Source organism: Corvus kubaryi, unplaced genomic scaffold, assembly GCF_017639235.1.
Source record: "Corvus kubaryi isolate FWS band 111438036 unplaced genomic scaffold, C.kubaryi_AGA036_p1.0 37396, whole genome shotgun sequence".
NCBI classification, from domain to species: Eukaryota; Metazoa; Chordata; class Aves; order Passeriformes; family Corvidae; genus Corvus; species Corvus kubaryi.
Genome location: NW_024581135.1, coordinates 15290994 through 15311443, shown reverse-complemented (window position 1 = coordinate 15311443; position 20450 = coordinate 15290994). Strand labels below are relative to the sequence as shown.

Below are 20450 nucleotides of genomic sequence, written 5' to 3'. Positions count from 1 at the left end.
TGCCATCTACTCTGCTTGTTTTGGGGAAGAGGACCTGGGGAGCTGTGCTCCCTCCTCAGGGATCTCCCCAGCATCCAACCATGGCCTGAGGATCAGTGGCAGAGACTCCCATCCTAGCTCTCCCTGCCAGGGGGAATGAGGGGGTCAGGGGAGGAAGAAAGCATGCAGGTTGCTAGCTGAAGGTAAGAGAATCCTGCTCTGTACAGTCCAGGAGTTCTCTAACAGAACAGGCTATTCCCAGATCGGGGTATTGCACCCCTAAGTTCACCAGAACTTGTATGTTCCACAATACAGGAATTAATCTCCCTTGGGGCTGTGACTCCAAACATCCCTGCCAGGGCAAGGTCATGCATTGACAAGCCAGAGCCCCACAGCCCTTTAAGATAGAAAGATCTTCTTTATTAATGAACCCCAACAGTATTTCTTCAGATACAGGAGTTTTGAACTCAAATACTCAGAAGAAAACAAGTTAATATTGCATTATTCTCATAAGAAATACTGCAACTTATTTCCGGTAACATATTGCAAAGCGAAACAGCTTGAAAAGAAAAAAAAATTAAAAAAGAAAAGAAATTAAGTCAATCAAACTGGAATTAAAGTTTTGTTTCTTGGAACGATCGAGTCCTCGCAAGCACAGCTCGTTTCTGCAGATTACTCCCCCAACTGTCGTACAAACAGACCCCGATTGCTTGAATTCCTTATGAGCCCACAGAGGTGCAACATTAAAAGCTACGATTATTGGGTAGCAAGTGCCCCAACCTTCATCCTCCACAGCGGCCTCAGTGACCCGGCGTTAACGGGTTGTGAACGTCTTCCCCCTGAAAGGATGCACAGAGGGGTCAGCACAGCCCCAGGGCTTGTGGTGGGGCGCAGGTAGCCAAGCTCTTGAAGCCAGGCAGGCACTGCTGGGTTGCAGCTCACAGGGTCTGTGGCTGCAGAACCAAGTCATGGGGCTGTGGGGAGGGGCTAGCTTTTGCAGAGGTGACAACCCTCCTGTCCCAAAGCAGAATGCAAAGGGTACGTGACAGCACAGAGAAAAAGGACACCAAGGGGCTCTGGGATAAGCAGAAGGTAAGGGACCTGAGTGAAACATGTTCACACAGCTGCTCTCCTCCATCCACTTCACTGTGGGCTGCTGGTTCATGAGAGGGAGCCAGCCAGCATGGTGGCCTGGCCCCAACCATCACCTGGCCAAGGGCAGCCAGTGACTGAGCAGCTGCAGACACACTGGACAGCAAGACCTGGTCCAGTGCCCACAAACCCCAAGGAAAGACCTGGCTCCTCTCCCTGCTGTGAGCTGGAGCTGCCCCCAGAACTGGACAAGCCAGCTCTAACAGGGAAAAAGCCCCAAAAATGCCACCAAGGGCTTGGTGGGGGGAAAATGGAGACACCAGGGCTTGCAAGGCCATGTGTGAACCTTCTGTGAAGAACCTGCCAGCACAGGGTTTTACCTCAGACCCAGCTCCTCACAGGACATCTGAGGCATTAAGCTGTGGGTCACCCCCATGGCACCCCGACCTGCCCTGGATTGCAGTATGCCAAACTGAGCAAGACCGAGCTTGTGGCTGGCAGAGAAGCCCAGAGAGCCAGGCCCTGCTTTGCTACTCACGTGATTGTTTTCATTTCTTTCTTCTCTGCGTCTGGACGGGCACGGTTGAGCACCTTGAGGAAATCTGACGTTTTCGCCCTCATACGTGTGTGAATATAGGCCTGTGTTTCATTAGGACAAAATGGGGACACGTCAGGATCCTGTCTTCATAGCTGAGATTTCAGGACACGTCAAAGCCAGGTCATTCTGAACAATTACCCTCATTTCTGTTCTCAGAAAGGAAACAAACCAGATCCAAAAGGGAAAAATCCTACTTCACTTCTAGAATGGAAAGAAAAGAGTCTTGTGTCCAAGAGCACTGAGAAGGCAACGATGCAGCACTTGCCACCCCTGCGTGACTGGGGAGGGCAGTGGCAGACCCTAATGAGTTCTCAGGGGTACCCCTGTCCCCTGCTTCTCCCCTTCACCCAGGTTAGATGGGCTGAAGCCACCCTGTGTCCCCCAGCCCTCCTACCTTTGAGCACTTGATGTGATAGTGCAGGTAATCCCGGAATGTGTGGATCAGGTTTATGGTGTTGTCTCTGGCTGCAGCATTGGTGTGACGGGGGAACAGCACTGAAAGAAGAGGCCGACACAGACCATTAGTACCTCCTGAGGCTGCCCAAGGCCTTCAGGATCAGTGCTGGAGGCTTCTGTGCTGCATTGAATCCCTGCCTTGCTCTCTATTATAAAGAACCCTTTACTCTTGACCCATACCAAGATTAAGCAGCACTTGTGATTTTAAATACAAGGCTTAAGAGCATTTTTCCACATTTCCCACAGCAGCCTGGGCAGTCTGCAGGATGCAGGCAAGGCCAGGTGCCCAGAAACAATGGCACTGTAGGAAACTGCATGATGCTGTATCAGTGCTTGGGAGATGTAACTGGAGGAGCAAGCTGGGAGGCAGACCAGGGTGCCCAGGCTGCTCAACCAATTTCAAGATCCAGTCTGCCCTGGGCCCTTGAAATTGGTTGTGGGTCTTTGCCTGGCAGCTTGCTGGCCCTGTAAAACAGACAGACTTGGATACAAGCAGGTAGCTTGTTCTTTCCATAAGCTGGTGCTCTGCTACGTGTCCCAGATCCAAGGGCTGAAAGAACATTTTGTTTGGGTGATGATCTCACCTGAGCCTGTCAGATCAGGTAACTGGGAAATTTAGTCTCAACAAGAACAAAGTATGTGCCATCCCAGACCTCTTCTTTCCATAGCTGACAGCTGCCCAGGCCTCAAGGCACCATTCCCAGCACAGGAGGAGGGCAATGCTACCTTTACCTTTCCCTGCAGTGTCTGTGCTCCATCTCTGAGCTCCAAATTACAGGAATGCTGGCCTGAGACACCCTAATAACACAGCCAACCATCTGGAAGAGACCTATCCCTTTGAACAGGGCAGGGTTTGGTCTCCTCAACATTGCAACGTGGGGAAGTCATGGCTCTGCTTGCCACCAGGTCTGCAGGCAGGGGAAAGTGGCTAATCAGTGTTAAGCCCAGATCTGAGAGGCAGAGCTAGAGAAGCAGAATGCACTGCCCTGCTGCTGCTCTCTGACTGCCTCTGCTGACGAAGCACTGCATAGCTCCCTGCAGCTGGGCAACCTACAAGTACAGCTGCTTGAAAACTTTCACAAGTAACCTCCAGTTTCCACAATATCACAGCAAAGCCACTCTTCCCTTTGCTTCTGAATACTGAACTTATTTTGTAGGCGAACACTAAACAGCTCACTGTCCACTTCCACATCTTCTTGCCCACAGCAGAGCTGAGGTGACCTGATACAGAAAAGGGACACTCCAAAGGGGGTGCACAAGACAGAATGCAACCCCAGAGTCCCTGCAGCCCTCAGCGACCCACTTCAACACTCAGGAAAGGTACATTCCTTTTTCATGCAGCAGCAGGAACCTCTCTCCTCCCCAAGCACCCCCAAGCCTCAGAGCTGCCTGCTTACCAAAGGTGATGTAGCCAATATTATCTCCAACGGCTGCATCCGTGTCCTTCAGCTCCAAGGGTGGCTCCCTGTGGCTGAAGAGCACCTGTGGGGCTGTGTGACTGGCCCGGCGACCCTCCTTGAACTCCTGAACAAGACAAAGTGAAGGTGATTCCCACTGCGACCCTTCAGCAACATGCTGGGAAAGCAAATGGGGTTTCCACACTCCCCAAGGGCAATGAGCAGAAGGTTGCCCAGGTTTCCCTGAATGGATTGAGTTCGTCAGGCCAAACACCCAGAAAGTAACCCTTTTTCCCAGCAAAACCAGCCCAAAATGCATGGCTGTCCTGGGTTTATACATGACTGTAGCACAGCTCCTCAGCTGGGGTGGCTTTCAGTGTGTCACATCCCTGCCATGGGTGTTTTGTGGAAGGGACACCTCAGTCTGAGCAAGCACAGGAGACAGCACAGATCCTGCTGGAACTTCAATGCTTCCAGTGAAAGTGGGCAGTGCCCATCACCCCAGAGGAACAGAAATTCTCGGGAAGGGCTGCAAGGTCTCCATCACACCTAGTGTAAAGGTTCTGCCATTTGAGAAACCATCTCCCACCAGGAGTCTGCCCAGGCATCAAGAGGCATCTGGGGGTTTGAAGCTTGTATGTGAAACCTGCTCCTCTTAGTGCTTCCCTACAGCTCGAAACAATACCTTCAGGCAGGGAGATCCCTTCCCCCACCTCTGACAGCAGCACAACCCCCACCTCACAGGACGTGTACTGGCTCTGCACTTCAGGAACTGTAAGGACCATCTCTATGTGGGGCTGGGAATGTCCAGAGACTATTCTCCCAAGGCAGGGCAGTCTTCCCTCTGCCTCACTGACCTCCATCCCAACCTACAAATTATCAGCTACCCTTGGCCTCTCCTCTGAGCACAGTTTCTCCTGGGAAAGGCAGGAGAATCCATGTCCCTTTTCCAGTAGATCACTGGGGTTTCCTCAATGAAATGCTTAGCTTTCATTTCTGCCTGCTTATGCCAGAGGGTGAAATGGTTCAAATGGCTTCACTGGTTAGCTAATGGTCACATTTTCTCCATGAGAGCCCTGATGAGCATACACCATACCCAGCTGCGTTATGCAAGACCAATAGCTGGAGGGAAAGAGCCACTGTGACTCAGAGTGGAAATTCCTGTGGCTGGGCAGAGGCAGGGTTTGCTGTTGTAAAAACCAAGAATTCGGGACATGGAGGCTCCAGGACAGCTGCTGCCTTGAAGCACTGCCATCTCCCCAGGAGCCTCACTAACCCCATTTTGTTCACATCATGCCTCCCTTCCCATTTTAAAAGCTGAATTCCAGGCCGAGGGATATGCTTGGTGGGGGGAAACCTCAAAGCCAGAGCAGATGCGCTGTCTGTAGTTAATGAACACAGTGAACAGAGCATTGAAGTAAGACTTCCACTGCAACAGGCCCTCTTCTGATGACACCAAACACAGGTAAACTGGTCTGCAGCAAACTGGGCCAGTAACTTGCTGTCCATGAGCCTGTCAGCACCACGGCCTGGCACCCTTGAATGGGTGGGTTAAAGCCCCCTGGAACACCCTGCATGCCCTGCTCCATCGCCATGCCCACCCAGGAGGCTCCCCAGGAGCTTCAGCAGATGAATGAGGTGGGCCAGTGGTATGGACAAACACAGGTACCAGCATGCACTAAGCCTCCCCAGCTGCACATAGATGTCTCATTCTCCACAGGCTGCACACAGTCGTTCACAGACACACGGTGTTTACAAGTCTCTCAATGCTTCCCAGCTAAACAGCAATTGCAAAAGGTAGCTGAGTCCATAACTTGGTGTTATGATTGGTTCAAACTCAAAAAATTCAGTATATTCATAGCTCTAAAAAGCTCAAATTCAAGAGCTGTCACACTGAGCTGCTGAGTCTTTCCTGCAGCATTTGAGCATTAGCAGGAAGAAACTTCAAGGTGAAGACCACTCAGCTCCTCCTCAGGCATGGCATGACATTGTCTCACCCTTCCTCTCCCTTTACAGCCTCCTCAACATGCTCAGCTGGCTGGTGATCCCTACACCATAGCTATCCACACTACAGGGCCTCAATGTGGGGACTGAAGTATTCACTGTGGTGTTTCCCATCTGTAACACATAATACGCTTGATTGTCCAAATGAGCAAGACTATTGATAATACAGATGCCAACGCAGGAGCCAGGAAAATACACTGTCTATGCCTATTAGCATGCTCTTCCATCCCAGTGCAGCATGGAGCAAAGCATTTACATGTGTTAAACCGCCTTTGTGCTCATTTCAGCAGCTTATTTGGCAATGCTGCTTCAAAAAAGCAGGCATCTGAATTGAGGACCAGACCCTTTCCCTGTAATTCAGTTTCCATACCTGCATAAAGACCTTTCCAATCACCACGTCATCGTCGTCCTTAAATACCGTGCTGAACACAACTGTGACACGGTCCTTCTTTGCCTCAACATACCTGCAGGTGGGAGAGAGAGAACCCAGCTGTGAACTCGAGCTAAGAAATTCAACTGGACAAGGTAACAACTGCGTGACAAGGTCAAGTAGATAAAACAGCCATTCACAGGCCTGGCTGCTGAAAGTTTCCCCTCCCTTGAAACAGTATTGACAGGGAGCAAAACATTTCTGTTGGGAGCGGCCAGTTCCTCTCCTGCATGCAGCCACAAGTGCTGCCACTAACAGAGACTCTTGTGTAACATCCCCAGCAGCCCAAGGCATAAGCATTGCCCTATAGGATACTTGTGGCAGCCTAGGACAGGCCTTTATTACCCTGCCAAAGCATGGAGCAGAAGGATTTCCTGACTTTCCACCAAAACCTACAGCTGTGCACAGGAGCAGACTACTGACCACTGTCCGACCCCCGTGCTGTTTGAACACTTACATTGTCTCATCGTCCCTGTAGTGGATGACTGCTCTTTTTTCTCCTTCTTTGCCCTCTTCCTGGAATTTGAAATACTTCTCAAAGACTGAAGCAAAGCAGTTGCGCTTCAACATGCCGGCTTGGTGCACAATGGCATCCTTGTCTGCAGGAAGGTTCTCCAGGTCGTAGAGCAAAGAGACATTGTAACCTGGGAAGGGACAGCCACTAACCTTAATAATCTACATAATGAAAGCAGAGAAATTTTCTTAAAAGACACACCTCCAGTCCCACTTTTGCCTTAAATTCTCCCCAAAGCCCCAGGGGTGAGTTCTTCCCACTCCACGCACTGCCAAAAGCCATGCCTGAACTCAGCGCGTGGCCATGGCAACGTTCCTGGGGCTCCTTCCCAAGCTCCCAGACACACGTGCTGGCTGAACTGCTCCCAACTTTTTGCAGCGAGTAGGAAGAGATGTTGTCACAGGTAACCATGGTTTTCCTGTGTCTCACAAAGCATCTTTGAGAAGAACAAAGACCGTGAGGAACAGAGGCTTCCCGGAGGAGGACTGCATAAAGAATTACAGCTTGTGCTACAAGCTACTTCATCCCTGACATGTCTGAGCCACCTTTTAAATTGGCAATTTCAAATTGCCATTCATTGTATAGAGAGCCTCAGATATCAAGCTCTTCAAGTGCAGCCTTCATATGAGCATTTCTCAGGTGACTTAAGTAATTTTGGAATTGCATTCACATACACAGACAGAGTGAATGTTATTGGCAGGGTTACCTGATTCAGGATTTACCAAGTAGCTTCCATAGACTTTCTTCAATACCTAGAAAAGAAATTAAACATCAAGAGCACAAGCTATCAAGAGTTGTTTCCTCCTGCACAACCTAGGCCATGTTTGGTCTTCTTTTAGAAGTATCAAATTACAGCACCTGCCTCCCCTAGTCTAAGAGAATTTAGACAAGTATTAAGTCATCAACTTCTAGTACTATTGGCTGTTCCTGCTCTGGGGAGGGCTCCCTGAACTCCACTGACAGGGGACAGACTGGAGGAGAGGACTCAAACCTGGAACTTTTTCAAGTTCTTGCTAGTCAGATTTGTGTGGGGAAGAAGCCTTATAGCTCATACCTTCAAAGGAGAACTATCAGCAGAGCCTGACACAACCCATCTGAGGGCTACCACTTTTTCTTCCATTCAAAGGCAGATGCAAAGTGTGCCTGGTCCCTCTCCTCACAGGACGGCAAGTTCAGAGCACACCGTGGCCTAGTGATCACACACTGTCTCAGCCTATGCACGGGCAGATGGGGAGCGAGAGGAGACTGCCAGGCAGCTTGGATGCCTCCCAGAAGCAGAACCGCCTACAGCACAGCAAAAACCTTTTTTCAAACATAATCACTGCTGAATTTTACATCAATGGCAATTTCCAACTGAGCCATAGCTCTGTGTCAATGAGGGGGCTGGGAACAGGAGGTATTTCACAGAGAAGAACACAACAATGCTGTGGCAGAACTGGCCCTCCTGGGATGACACCCACTACCACGTGGAAAGGATACACAGGCTCTCTGCATGCCAAAACCTCCTCTCAGCAGAGAGCCTGCCTGCAGCAGCACAGGAAGATGCCCTGTCTTAGCAAGAACCCCACTCTGCATTCCTCACAGTGGAGTTTCACCAAAGACAGAGCAGAAACAGGGAAGTACAGAAAGCAACATTACAACAACTGGAGATTTAAAAATGCAATTTCTATTTCGTCAGCACTTCCAAGGCAGTCCTGTACAGATCCCATTTTCCTCTCAAAGTTTATATGAAGTTGCCTTCCACCCCTACCACAATGGCTGCTGGTGCACAGTGCTGTCAGCCACTCGCCCACCACAGGGGTTCTCTTGGGATCACAAGCTGCACTGATCCTCACTAAACAGGCCGGGAAGGCTCCACCATTTGGGCTGCTTGACACTCCTCATGCCAGCAGCAGTCCCTTCAGTGGTGGGCAATGCTGCTCCTAGAAAGCTCTGCATTCAGGAACCAGGAAAGCAGGACACTCAATCATATCTCTTCTGACTTCGGTGAGTCTTGTGGCAATTCACAGGAATTCACCTTGGGTTCAAATAACCGTTTCTCACCAGACTCACAATAAACTGATAGAGCAGTTTCCTTGTTTTCTTCCAAGGACAGACACCCAGAGGCAAAAGCCTGCTGGAAAGCCCTGGGTGAACCCCATTCGCTACCGTGTGGAGATTTGAAAACTGACTCAGGAACTGAGTCACACTTCCTGCCTCGCCATCCAACCACAGCTCAGAGAGGCTCCTTCTTTCTACCATAAATGGCCCTCCGCAAGCACAGGGCCCAGTCAACAGGAACCGAGCCTGCGACTTCACACAGCAGCAGTGAAAAGAGAACCAGTCTGCAAACCAAGGTCTGCACACACAGCAGGAGCTCAGCACTTGCTCTCAAAGTGTGGTTAAGAATCAGAAGAGAAGCACCACAGATCTGTCTTGGTGCCTTCCTTCACTTGTGGGCTCAACACATCAGTCAGGGAAACTATTTCTACATGGTCAGTCTTCGCTTTGGACTTGCAAAATTAGTGGTGCCTTCTGCCTTTCAGGCTGCAGGGTCATACAAGATGAATACTTTTTCATGAGAGAGTGTGAACACACTTGGCCTTGTCTTTCAGCAAAGTGGGACTCCTGGTTGGCACAGGGCTGCTCCTTTGACCAATGTGAGATGGGAGCACAGATGCTTCTCTAAGGGTCAGATGTTAGATCCAGCAACATCACAAGGGCATTGCCAACACAGTATTTGTAGGCAGAAGGCCTGGAGATGCTTACTCACCTCATCAGCACCGTGTTCCTGGAGTTCCTTGTAGAATTTCAGAGAAATACTGACCATCACTTTTGTCTTGTCTCCATTGGGGTTTGAAATATGGTAAAGGACTCCATCAAAGTCTAAGAAGCAAGCAAGAGAAATGTGAGGGAACAGGAACCAGCTCCTATTTCTGAGGAAGGTTTTCCCTACATGTTCTAGTAACTGCATAAAGTGACACAGCTCCTCTTGTTCCAGCCCTCACACACACAGCAAGAAAGAAACCCGCAATTAAAGGAAGTGGTAATGTCATGTAGGGAGACCTGCTATCAGTGACAGGGCTGAAACAATTTTGACACCTGTCCATCACAGAAAGCTTTAGTCTCGTGTCATTTAGCATCCCTGGCAAATCCACTTGTGCTCAATACACAAGGATACAAACATGCAGAGACGGGAGCCTTCTGGATGGCCAGCACAGAAAGTGACTGACATGCCCACCAGGCCAGAGCTGCAGCCTGGAGGAAAAAACCTCTCTGCCAGCAAAGGCAGCTCAGCCGCTGCCTGCTGTGATAGCTTCCACTTCACTGCCGAACGGGCGGGGAGGGCAGAAGGCAGGGAAAGGCAACCCTCCAGCTACCTAGCTAGCTCTGCTTCCCCACAGAGCTTTGCAGCTAACACAGATTCCTGATAACAGAAGCAAAAAATCAGTTGCTGAATGAGTACTTGAACTTCCTTGGCATTTCTCTTCCTGGAGAGCAAACTTGAGGTGATGAATCCATTTTGCCTGTCACCCTAAGTCAGCTTCCTAACAACCCAAACCAGATGGTGCTAAAGACCTCATAACAAGTAGTACCAAGGGCAGGACTGGAGAACAGATGAGGTAAAAGAGAAGAGATATGTAGCAGGCACACACCAAAGCACTACCACCACTGAACTCAATGCTCTAGGGAAGTCCCAGGGAAGGCAGACAGACAGAGAAACAGTGGGGCAGCCAACAAAGCCCCAGCTCTGGGGATACTGCAGGGTCTCCACACCACCCCTGCCCAGTGGTGTGGGCAGACTGTTCAAACCAACCCTTGGTTCAGAGAAGTCAAGAGAGCTGCAGAGCTTACCTGCAAATGTTACTTCTACTGCCTCTGGTTTATTTCTAAAAAGGAAAGAACACAAAGGAGGTAAATGAGAGCTCCAACAGCAGCCTCCAAGCTGTGAAGGGAAGAGGATTAATTTTCAATTACTTATTTCTCACAGGCAGCTCTTCCTCAAAACCCTTTTATCTCCTGCTGTTCAACTAGTAGTAACCTTTGACAAGAGATCTTAGACTTCTCCCCCTTCCTATAAGTAGCAGTTTTACCCCAGATGACATAAATTAGACCTTGAAGCTGGCACAGATTGCTATTATCTGTAGTTTATTAATAGATTTTGACATCACAGATTTCCAGTTAGAAATGCCTAAGAAAGCTACTCCTTACTAAGAAGTTTGTTTTCACAAGCACACTCTCTGTACAGAACAGCTATGACACAGGTTTTGGGACAGAGGATCTTTTGTAAGGTCCTGCAATACCAATTCATGGAAGGAGCTGAGTAATCCTTCCTGACACAGTGCCCCCTTCACCATCAACACCAGCTCTGCAAATATGTTGCTATAACTTGCTTGCAGAGAAGACCCTTCTTCCAAGTCCAGTGTTAGGAACAAGCCAAAAAAGGAAACTTTCCAGATGTTCATTTCATCCTGCCCCCCTTCCAAAACACCCCAACATTGCCAATAATCTCAGCAGAAAAATTAGCTCTGGGTGTGCTCTAACGCTGTCCTGAGTGGTCTCTGGGATCCATGATCAGCAACAAAATGCCTTGCGAGCCAAAGGCACATCACATCTTGCACTGTGACTATGAAGACTAAACTGCTTAATAAACCCTATTTTGACATTTGTCCATGATCTGTAGAAGAGTAGGACTCCATGAAAGATGTAACTGCCTCTGGAAGGTCATTTCATTGGGAGTGGCACTACATAACTGCTTTCACAGCTCCAAGGAGACTGGTATTAATAGGTCATTTTCCAACAGGCAATGATGCAAAGGTATCTCTACTGCTGAAAGCAGGCGTGGAAAATGAGAACAGGATAAAAATGCCAGTCTTGTACTGCTGTTTCACACTGTATCTCCATTTATTTTTCAAAAGTGGATGATATTAGACTACAGACTAATGCTGTGGCTAACAGAAATCTAGTCTCTAACAGTCCATTTACACCTGCCTGAACCAACATACTGAAACAGCTTCCCAGAGTAAAGGCAGTGGTCTCAACTATGCTGCTGCTGCTGCCCAGAGACCAGCTTCAACCTTTTTGCTGAAACTTGCTCTTCCACACACTTGTGTGCTGCTGAGTACTGGCTACACTGTGGTACATACACTGAGAAGGTGGGGGGAAGTGATGACTCAATATCTACTTTCCCTCACCATATTCTGTGACGACTTAAATGATTTTATCTCAGCAGAAAGCACTGTTTTTCCATCAGCTTTTCTGCAGTCAGCCTCATTCCTGGAAGGCAGAAATGACCACAATGTGCTAAAACTCAAGCTGGGCAATACGGGGAGATGAAGACACTGCACTCCACTGATCCCAGACACTCACCAGGTCAACTACATTTTAATACAGGGGAAAGGCAGAAATTAACCCCCAGAGGGAGATCCTAAGTGGAAATTAAGAGGTGTTCCTGCTTCTTGAAAGTGATTAGCTGTGAAAGGCAACAGCTCTTTTTTTGTCTGAAGGCTGGGAAGCCTCTGTCTTTTGTGCCACATTGCTGAAGATAAAAACCACACACTTGAAAGAAGCGGTGCAAGTGCACCCAAAGCAGGTCCTTTAGTTTAAGAGCTGTGCCAGCTACCTGTGACCTCTCTTGCTTTCATCTTCCCTTCCCAGTTGGGCCTGAGATGGGCTCAGCAGGCATCCCTGGCTGCATATTTAGCTTGGGCTCTTGGAAAGGAGAGCAATTCCTCAAGCCATGTCCAAGCCACTTCTGCTCACTGAGGATGGCTCAGAGCAGAGATGAAAGAAAATCCCAGAGATCCCACTCGGTCAGTTCATGCAGACGTGTTCTTCTTTTAGAGCACCACACTCAGACGTGGGAATCAGCTTGGATGGCAGTATAAATTTATATAAAAAAAGAAACCTATGTAGGAAGCTTTAAAGATAGCACAGGCAGGCACATGAGAGCTAGGAATATTAAACAGGACGCATCCTTAAACCTCTGTTCCATCTTCTCAGAGTTACACCTTTCAAACCCCATTCCCCACAAACATAGAGCTGACACCTCCCAGAGCCCCCGCTCCCAGCAGAGCCCTCCAAACACAGCACCTCCCTCTGAGAAATGCAAGGAAGTGGCTGACAGCCAGCGCACTGGAGTGGTTTTGCCGAGGAAGGATGATTCCCCATTTGGTCGCTGTGTACCCAGGGGACGGCAGGAAGATCACTCATCACATTATTGAAGAAGCCAAGCAAGACCAGTACAGGAGCCAGTTGATGGCTCTGCACGAGAGCCTTTGTTCTGCACACAAAAGCTCACTGCTAACACAGCTGGGTTTGAGCCTGTTATTGTGCAAACGTCATTTCTCAGAGAAGTTATTTTAACACTGATTTCCCAAGTGGCTCAGTTCCGGTACTTGGGGATGCTGAGGAGGGGGAGTATTTAAGGGAAAAGAAGGTAACTAGGCAGAACTTTGGGTGCTGAATATTCAACCACTTCCCGGCACAGCTTCAGTGAAGCAAGAGCTCACGTGAGCTGCATACAGAGCTCCTTGAAGCCACGCTGGCCCTGTCACCTACCACACAGCGGGTTTTCTGCCTCACCGGGCACACATTTAAGTAGCCCAGGTCTGGCCTGGCCCAGGGGAGGACAGAGAAGCGCATTGGAAGTGTGGCTGGGAGCAAAGTGAGCTCCCTTAGCTTTTCACAATTCAGGAGCTTTACAATCACAACGTTTAACGTGCTTCTATTTATTTCTCTGGCTCGCCTCATCAAACTACCCTGTCTACTTAAAATGTTCCTCCAACAGAAAAACCAAACCTTTTGCTACCCAGATTGCTGTTCCTGCATCAAGAAGTCCCCAGGCAGAAGAGAGAGAAGCTCTCACCTTCAGTGCTCCGCAGTTTCTGGATGAGCAACAGTCCTGCAGGTCACACACACGTGTTCACTTCCCCTTGACCTTCCAATAACCCCATCTTCCACCACCAGAAAAAGCCCTATGGAGGCACAACGTGTCCTCTCCATGTTCTGTCCTTCCTGCTCTTGTGTGGGTGAAGGCTCAGTGCAGAGGATTCACAGCAGGCCTGGGATGGGGCTGGCACCACTGAGGGTGGGTACCAGTTACTGTCAGGTTACTGGCGTGATCCCAAAGAGCTCTGCCTGGTCTAGCGTGCTCTGGTGTCCCTTGCTGAGGGTGGGTACCAGTTACTGTCAGGGTGGGTACCAGTTACTGTCAGGTTACTGGCGTGATACCAAAGAGCTCTACCTGGTCTAGCGTGCTCTGGTGTCCCTTGCCTCCCTGAGGAGACCCTCCATACCCATAGTGAGAATTGGCAGTTTAGCAGCTTGGTGCTGAATGACTCTAAATCCCAGCTGGACTGTAAATCCCAACTGGGCAGCCAGGAGCTCCACTGGGGTTCGCTTCTACCCTGATCCAAATCTCTGAGAGACAGACTAAGTCTAGCTGTACTCAGAGGATTTCAGGGAGGACAGCTCATCCACTCCTGGGGCAGAGAGCTGCCATGACTCCTGCAAGCTCCTTACCACCAATGCTACCTGAACCACAGCATCCCTCAGTGACCTTCCCTGTTTGCTACCATCTGCCCTGAATGGACAATGAAATCATCTCATACCAGGAATAACTGAGATGGCTTCTCTCTGCACTGAACACTGAATCCAGACCAGACCTTTCTGCAAACTTCTGCCTGAACTCTGACGCTGAAGTGGCAGCTGTTCCCAGCAGCAGTCAGTTTTGTGATAACACTTATCAGGTCTCAAGTCAAACCCACACCAAATCCCATCTGCCCTCTGTTTGTAACAATAAAAGATCCTGACAGATTTTACGTCTTCTTGCCTGTATTCCTCCTGTTAATCTCCAAATGGCTCCTACGCCCTATATAATACACAGCCAGCTCCAAATCATATTTTTCACCCTGGCAGAACATCCGTGAAGAGCCACAGTGGCCATGGAGAGACATCAGTGAACACTTAAGAGAAAAAGCAAATCTTTTTTCAGACAGCCTTTCCTCAATTTTAACTTGGACAACTTCCCAACTTCCCGGTTTCATTCTCAGGCCACAAAGGCTCTTAGTGGTATGTTACAACAAATTTTAAGAACAGAAGAGTGAAGACTGTAAGTATACAGAACCTTCATCTCCTGTATTAAAATGACCTAACTGCTAACTTGGCTGACAACCATATTGAAGCATCTCCCATATCACAATTAAGGCCTCTACCAAATAATGCAGAATGGCAATTATTTCAAAAGCTGCAGGCATGCAGATACTCTAATCTCTTGGCCCACAGGAACGGCCCGGCCCCCCCCCCCCCCCCCGGGGTATTTCAAAGCGCAAAGCTCTGAGCAGAGCTTTCAGATCACCAGAGCCAACACACGATTTGGATAAAGTGAGCCAGATTCAGTGACAGACTGCAGGCTCTCACTACAGAAAGGTCACCCCAATAAAAAAAAATTATAAGCAATGTCTAAAATTATCTGAACAGTTCCTCCACTCCTGGGCCCCACTCAGCTAACAAATGCCTCCCTGCGTAAGCTGTGGGAGCATATGTAATCAAAAAGCTCTCATAGTTCTGGCAGCACACCCACCATGAACTCGAGCAGGAGTGCTCTGTCAGGTGGGCGGTGCCGAGTGGTGCACGGCAGCCCCTACACATGCCAATTCTCCCCTTTTGGTTAGGTGACCCCTCCATGCCCAAGGTTTTCCCTTGCTGTGTGCCCAAGAGCCTAGAGGAGAGGGCCGGTAGGAAAGCAGTGGGATTCACAGTGGACAAAGCACAGATGGTCCTGCAGCACACTGGCACTGGCAGTTCCTCTTCCAGGCAGATCTTCATCCCATGCATCCTCAGTCATAGGCAGATAGCCTGTGGTTCCCCACCAGAGTGATCCAGAGCTGTGCCATGTCTCTAGGGAAGAGCCTCATTTTGCATGCACTTTCACTGTGTTTCTTTAGTACAGTTATCTTTAGATGGATAACTGCTCTTCTCTGGTGTCAAGCATTGGTGGCTGCAGTGAGAACCACTCTCTGAAGATAAAACAGAGCAGGCCCCTCTTAGGAACCCGAGATGAAAACTGAGGCTGGAGTGATGACAGAACCACCTGTGAAAGCCTAACACTTTTCAGATCTGGCTTCTCTTCCCTCCTGTTCTGTGCGCTGTTGCACAAAAGCGGAGCACTGCCTACTTCCAGACAGAGGTGGTTCACGACCCACCATTAATGCAAAGTCACCTTCCCAGGTGTCTGAAGCAGGATGTGCTGTGACAGCCCAGGAGCTATGCTCCAACACCTACAGCTCCCTCAGTCAACGTGGACAGCCAGGGTGTACCACGAGCACTGCCTCTGCCAGCAAAACCCAAGGGTACCTCTTTCTGCCAGCAGCATTTCCCGAGTGCTCCTCAGTCAGGCAGAGTGAGTTTCAGCAGGTGAGGCTGTGCCTGGAGCGATGTGCAGCTCCAGGCTGGGCTTGTGAAGACACTGAGCCAGCATCTGCCACTGCTGCTGAAGAAGGGAGATCTGATCCCTGCTCCACAGTGAGCAGCCATGACACAATGAAAAGGATGAGGAAACTCATGTAAGCTAAAAATACCCAGTTTTGCCTGTTTAATTTTAACCTAGGTCACTTCCCCAATCCTGTTTCCCTTGAAGCCTGTGTCAGCAAGAAGGAGGGGGTGGCAGAGGAACAATCTCTGGTTTTGTTGGGGTCTCTGAGCATCCCTGAAGCCACATATAGCCACAACCACTCCTGAAGAGAGTTCCTCAGTAGTGCCCGGCAGGATTCAAAGTTCCTCCACCCTCTCAGCACACCAACAGCCTCCAGACGCTCCTCAGTCTCCCCATGATGAACTCACTTCAAGTCACAAGATGAACACGAAATTCTCACTGCCTGGTTTCAGCCAGGGCTCAGCCTCTGTGTCTGAAAGGCTCAGCTCTACAGCCCACAAGCATCAAGTGACCGCAGGTGGGAAATACCATAAAGCGGGCAGGTGCAGCTTCAGCCCAGCTCCTACTGGCTCACAGGAACCACTCTGCATCAGGGAAGTTCAAGCTTCAGCTGATTCCCTATGCAGCTAACAGTCAGGAAGCCCTGCAGATCTGTACCTACTAATGGCTGTAAAGAAACCATCAATTTAATTTGAGATTTTTTTTTCCTCTGCCCCCAACCCAGGAAAAGGCATACTGTTCCCCAGCTATGCAAATTTGTGTTCTTTTGCACAGTGGGTAAATAATAAGTAACAGTTTGAGACAGATGATTAATTTACTAAAGATATTGGGTAAGCTGTGTATGACTGGAAAACCAAACCCTAAGACCAAAGCCTTGTGCCACACTCACTGGGGTCAGTTAAATCAGAGCAGGACAAAACTGGATGGAAATGCGTTAGTTAGAATGAGTATTCACCAGACACAGAAGACAATCATCAAAATGTTTTACACTTTAAGTTTTTGTGGGGTTTTTTAATGTCGGTGCGGTTAGCAAAGGGAAGCAATGATGAGAAACAGGATCTTCTCACAGGTAGAGCTCATCTCCACACACCACATTTCTATGAGAAACAGGAAAACCCACCTGTGACACCAGCTTTTAGGCAACACCTCAAGTACAAATGAATCGGTCAAAAGCTTATGGAAGCTTTCTCTGGACATGTAAAAAAGCTCACGAGCCAACCTCATTTCAACAAAATTATTTCCACATACTGACCAGGTATTCCCACACTGCAGCAGTTCAAATGCTTGAAAACTTCAGTAGCAAATTCCTAACTCAAGTTATTTCAACAGATTCTGGTAGCTTCAGGCTTTTATTTAAAAACGTAGTTGGTTTAAGATAATAGATTTAAACAAAGAAATTACTAGAGCTAAATAAAGAAAAAAATATCAGATGCACTGAAGTCCATCACCTGTTACCACCTTGATCTAAATATCACCTTTCAACAGTGGCTGTACAAGGAGGTGAGATTTCCATGGGGTTTGCCCACAAAATCTAATTAAACTTCAAACGACCCTATTTACAGGCGGGTGCTGCCAAGCCCCAAGGACCTTGTCAAGGGAGGACTCTTAGAGGTGGGTTAGGCCCTGCCTCAAGTGCTGATCTCTGTCTGCAGTCCTACCAAAGTACCTTTCACACTGGGAACTCCCGGGACAGCTGATGGACTTCCATGCAGGGCAGATTTTGACATATATGACAATAATATTATGGCTGTGAATTAATTTCAACATCTAAACATGACCTAGTTCTATACGACAAGGTGAAATGTGGAGCGTCTCCTACCTGATAGCCCAGGAAAGCTCTGCAGGGACCCGCCAAACTATGGCTGCACTGCAGTAGAGGGGAGTGACACAGCCCATGTCATGGGACAAGTCTCTGGCAAAGGATTTGGAAATGAACCCTGCCCTGCCCCACTTCCAGGCTGGCGCTGAACCCACCAGGCACACCTGTCTCTGAGACAACCACTATTGACAAATCCCTGCATTGCATCTGCTGCACTCCTGGGTTAGAGCAAATAATGTAAACCCAACTCTGCCCCAGTGTTCAGACTCACTCTTCTCAGTCACCAAATTCTTCAAACCTTGACCTTGCCCTGACTGTCCTGTGTTTGTCCCCAAGACACACCTTGGAAAAACCATCACCAAAATAGCAGGAAATCCCTTCCTGCCTCCAGGCTGAGCACCACAGGAATAACCCCAGAGCTGTGGCCATAGCAAAAATAAATATCACTTGAATAAATGTTTGATAGCACCCATTCCTTAGAAGACTTGAAACCAGGAGGAACCTCCCAGCACCTCACCAGCCTGCACTTGCCTGGACAGGGAGACCCCAGAAAAAGCACAGAAGAAAATTCAGAAGTAAATGTCTTCCTCACCTTCAGCAACACACTCAAGGCACAAAACTTATCTAGAAACACCATCTAAAGAACAGAATATGCCAAAGATGACTAAGAGGCAGAAACAGAGCACCATCAGCCATGCTACGAATTGATCCAGGAACAATCGGTATGTCAGGCACGCGTGCCAGCACACAAGTGAGGGGGCTTTGCCACACAGCAAAATGGAAATCTCAGGGGCCTGCAGGCTGGTACAGAGCAAGCAACCCCAGCTCTGCTCACAGAGTCAGGGTTTTGGGGTGCATTTAAACCTGCAAACTGCCCCCTCCAAGTCACATCAACACAGAGACACATGCACATTGCTCTCTCTCTGTCAGGAAGAGTGTCTTGGTACAGACTAGTGATGGACAAGCTGTTCTGACACTCACTATGAACCTCTGTACATGCCATATTTCCTAATGGATGCAGCTGCAATACCACAGTGGTCACCTGGGAGCTCTCTCTTCCAAGTGCGGTGCCTGTGCTCCGGGGAAACTTGTTGCATTAAATGATCAGGGCTCAAGAAGAATCAAAATCTGGGAGCAGGTCAGCTGTCCTGCAAGGCAGAGCAGCCTGTAAGATTATTCTATGAAAAAACCCCACCAAAACAAAACACCAATTCGAGCAACAAGTCAACTGAGAGTGGGGAGAAAGCAGAGGAAGTGGCCTCTGACAATGTTCTGCATGCAAAAGGCTGAGAGCTTCAAAAATCGCTGGAGAAAAAAGGTAGCACAGAAAAAGGCATCTGCCTGGGGGGTCCTTTCCTGGAGCAGCCTAAGCCCTGACTTTCGAGGCACCAGGGCACGCTCCACCCCAGAGATAACACCGCTGCGCTTTGCCTCTCAAGGCTTTGTCTCTGTACAAAGGTGACTCAGTCAGCAGGCAGTGCATCAAGCCCACAGGCCACTCGGTTGCAGATACGGACAGTCATACTGAAGGGACTTCCTTCCAAGCTAAGCTGTGTCCTCACAAGCATCTTTACAGCCCTGGTGCAATACTCGCAGTAAAAAAACCACTGGCTCCCCAGGGACTGAACTGTCCCAGCCAGAGACGTGGGTGCAAACCAGAGCCCCCAGTCTGCCCCCCGAGGCCAGGACACCCACCAGGCTGGCACCAGGGGCCATGACTGACCCGTGGGCCTGTACCCCTACTGCTCGAGAAAGCAAAGGGGGAGCAAGCTGGAATTTGCTCTTCACCCCCAAAGCAAAAGGCTGAGGCCATGATTCCACACACACGCTTCCTGTTCCTCGGCTCCCTCTACACATTCTGTACCAGCGCTGGCACCACGCTGATGAAGCCCGCTTTACCCAAAGCAAACACACTGCAAATCCACCTTCCTCCCTTCCCAACTTCCTCCTTGTCCAAGTCCTGTCCTCCAGTCCGCCTCAGCACTGCAATCTCCCATACCCTTCCTAGATCCGTCCTGCTCCTCCGGAGCTCTCACTGCTCTCGCACTAACGACTCCATCCAGCGCCACTCTCCCCTCCAATACTGCCTGTCCCACTCCGCTCCCTTATTCCCCAGGCCTTCCCTCTGCCCAAGCTCTGCCCATCCCCGCCGCCCGCAGCTCAGTTCCAACAGCCTGACCACCCTCCTCCCAGCCCCTGCACCCTGCAGGCCGCCATCCCGTGCCCGCTCTGCCCTCCTCGTTCCCCGGGCCGCCACCTGGTAGCCCAGTACCCGCTGGCTCAGTGCGGCTCCCCGCCGCTCTCCAGCCCCACATCCTGCCTTGTCACCATTCCCCGGCCCCCACCTTCCGCCTCTCTCAGCCTCATCCTCCCCCGGCACCACCCGCCAGGCTCTACCCTGTGCCCGGGCGCCTGGCACGGCCCGGGCCCCGCCAGCCACCGCCCCCTCGCCCCTCCCTCGGTCCGCGGACCCGTCCCCGCCCCGCCCCGGCTCCCCTGTTCCTACCCGGCGGCCGCGCCCTCAAACTTGAGCGTGAGGGTCTCCTCGATGATGCGGTTGTTGACCTCGAGCAGGATCATGTCGGTGCCGGGAGCGGCTCTGAGGGAGCCCAGCCCGCTGCGCGCACCGGGGACCCGCCCGAGCCTGCGCCGCCGCTTCCGCTCTCGCGCCTGCGCGTCACTTCCGGCTCGGCGCCGCCGCACGCGCAACCCCCGCCCCGCCCCGCCCCGCCCCGCCCTTGCCCCG

General features: G+C 50.0%; 1 protein-coding gene and 1 long non-coding RNA gene across 2 annotated transcripts; both read right to left on the bottom strand.

Annotated features, from left to right (window-relative positions):
- Nucleotides 1-377: 377 nt before the first annotated feature.
- ARPC2 (actin related protein 2/3 complex subunit 2) lies at nt 378-20392 on the bottom strand. The gene is made up of 10 exons (XM_042040370.1): nt 20211-20392; nt 10305-10339; nt 9223-9335; nt 7177-7222; nt 6414-6600; nt 5897-5990; nt 3523-3649; nt 2064-2164; nt 1610-1710; nt 378-818 (listed from the first exon to the last, which is right to left on the bottom strand). The coding sequence occupies exons 1-10, from the start codon at nt 20282-20284 to the stop codon at nt 794-796; spliced, it is 903 nt and encodes a 300-aa protein (XP_041896304.1). The 5' UTR covers nt 20285-20392; the 3' UTR covers nt 378-793.
- LOC121670329 lies at nt 13318-14735 on the bottom strand. The gene is made up of 2 exons (XR_006018111.1): nt 13696-14735; nt 13318-13589 (listed from the first exon to the last, which is right to left on the bottom strand). It is a non-coding gene; the product is annotated as an uncharacterized LOC121670329 (long non-coding RNA).
- Nucleotides 20393-20450: the final 58 nt, after the last annotated feature.

Excerpts from the sequence above, each read along its gene's own strand:
- ARPC2 (XM_042040370.1), bottom strand. The coding sequence starts at position 20,284 with ATGATCCTGCTCGAGGTCAACAACCGCATCATCGAGGAGACCCTCACG. Across the intron at positions 1,711-2,063 it reads ATCACATCAAGTGCTCAAAG|GCCTATATTCACACACGTAT; the intron begins GTAGGAGGGCTG and ends AATGAAACACAG. Across the intron at positions 819-1,609 it reads AAAGAAATGAAAACAATCAC|GGGGAAGACGTTCACAACCC; the intron begins GTGAGTAGCAAA and ends GCATCCTTTCAG.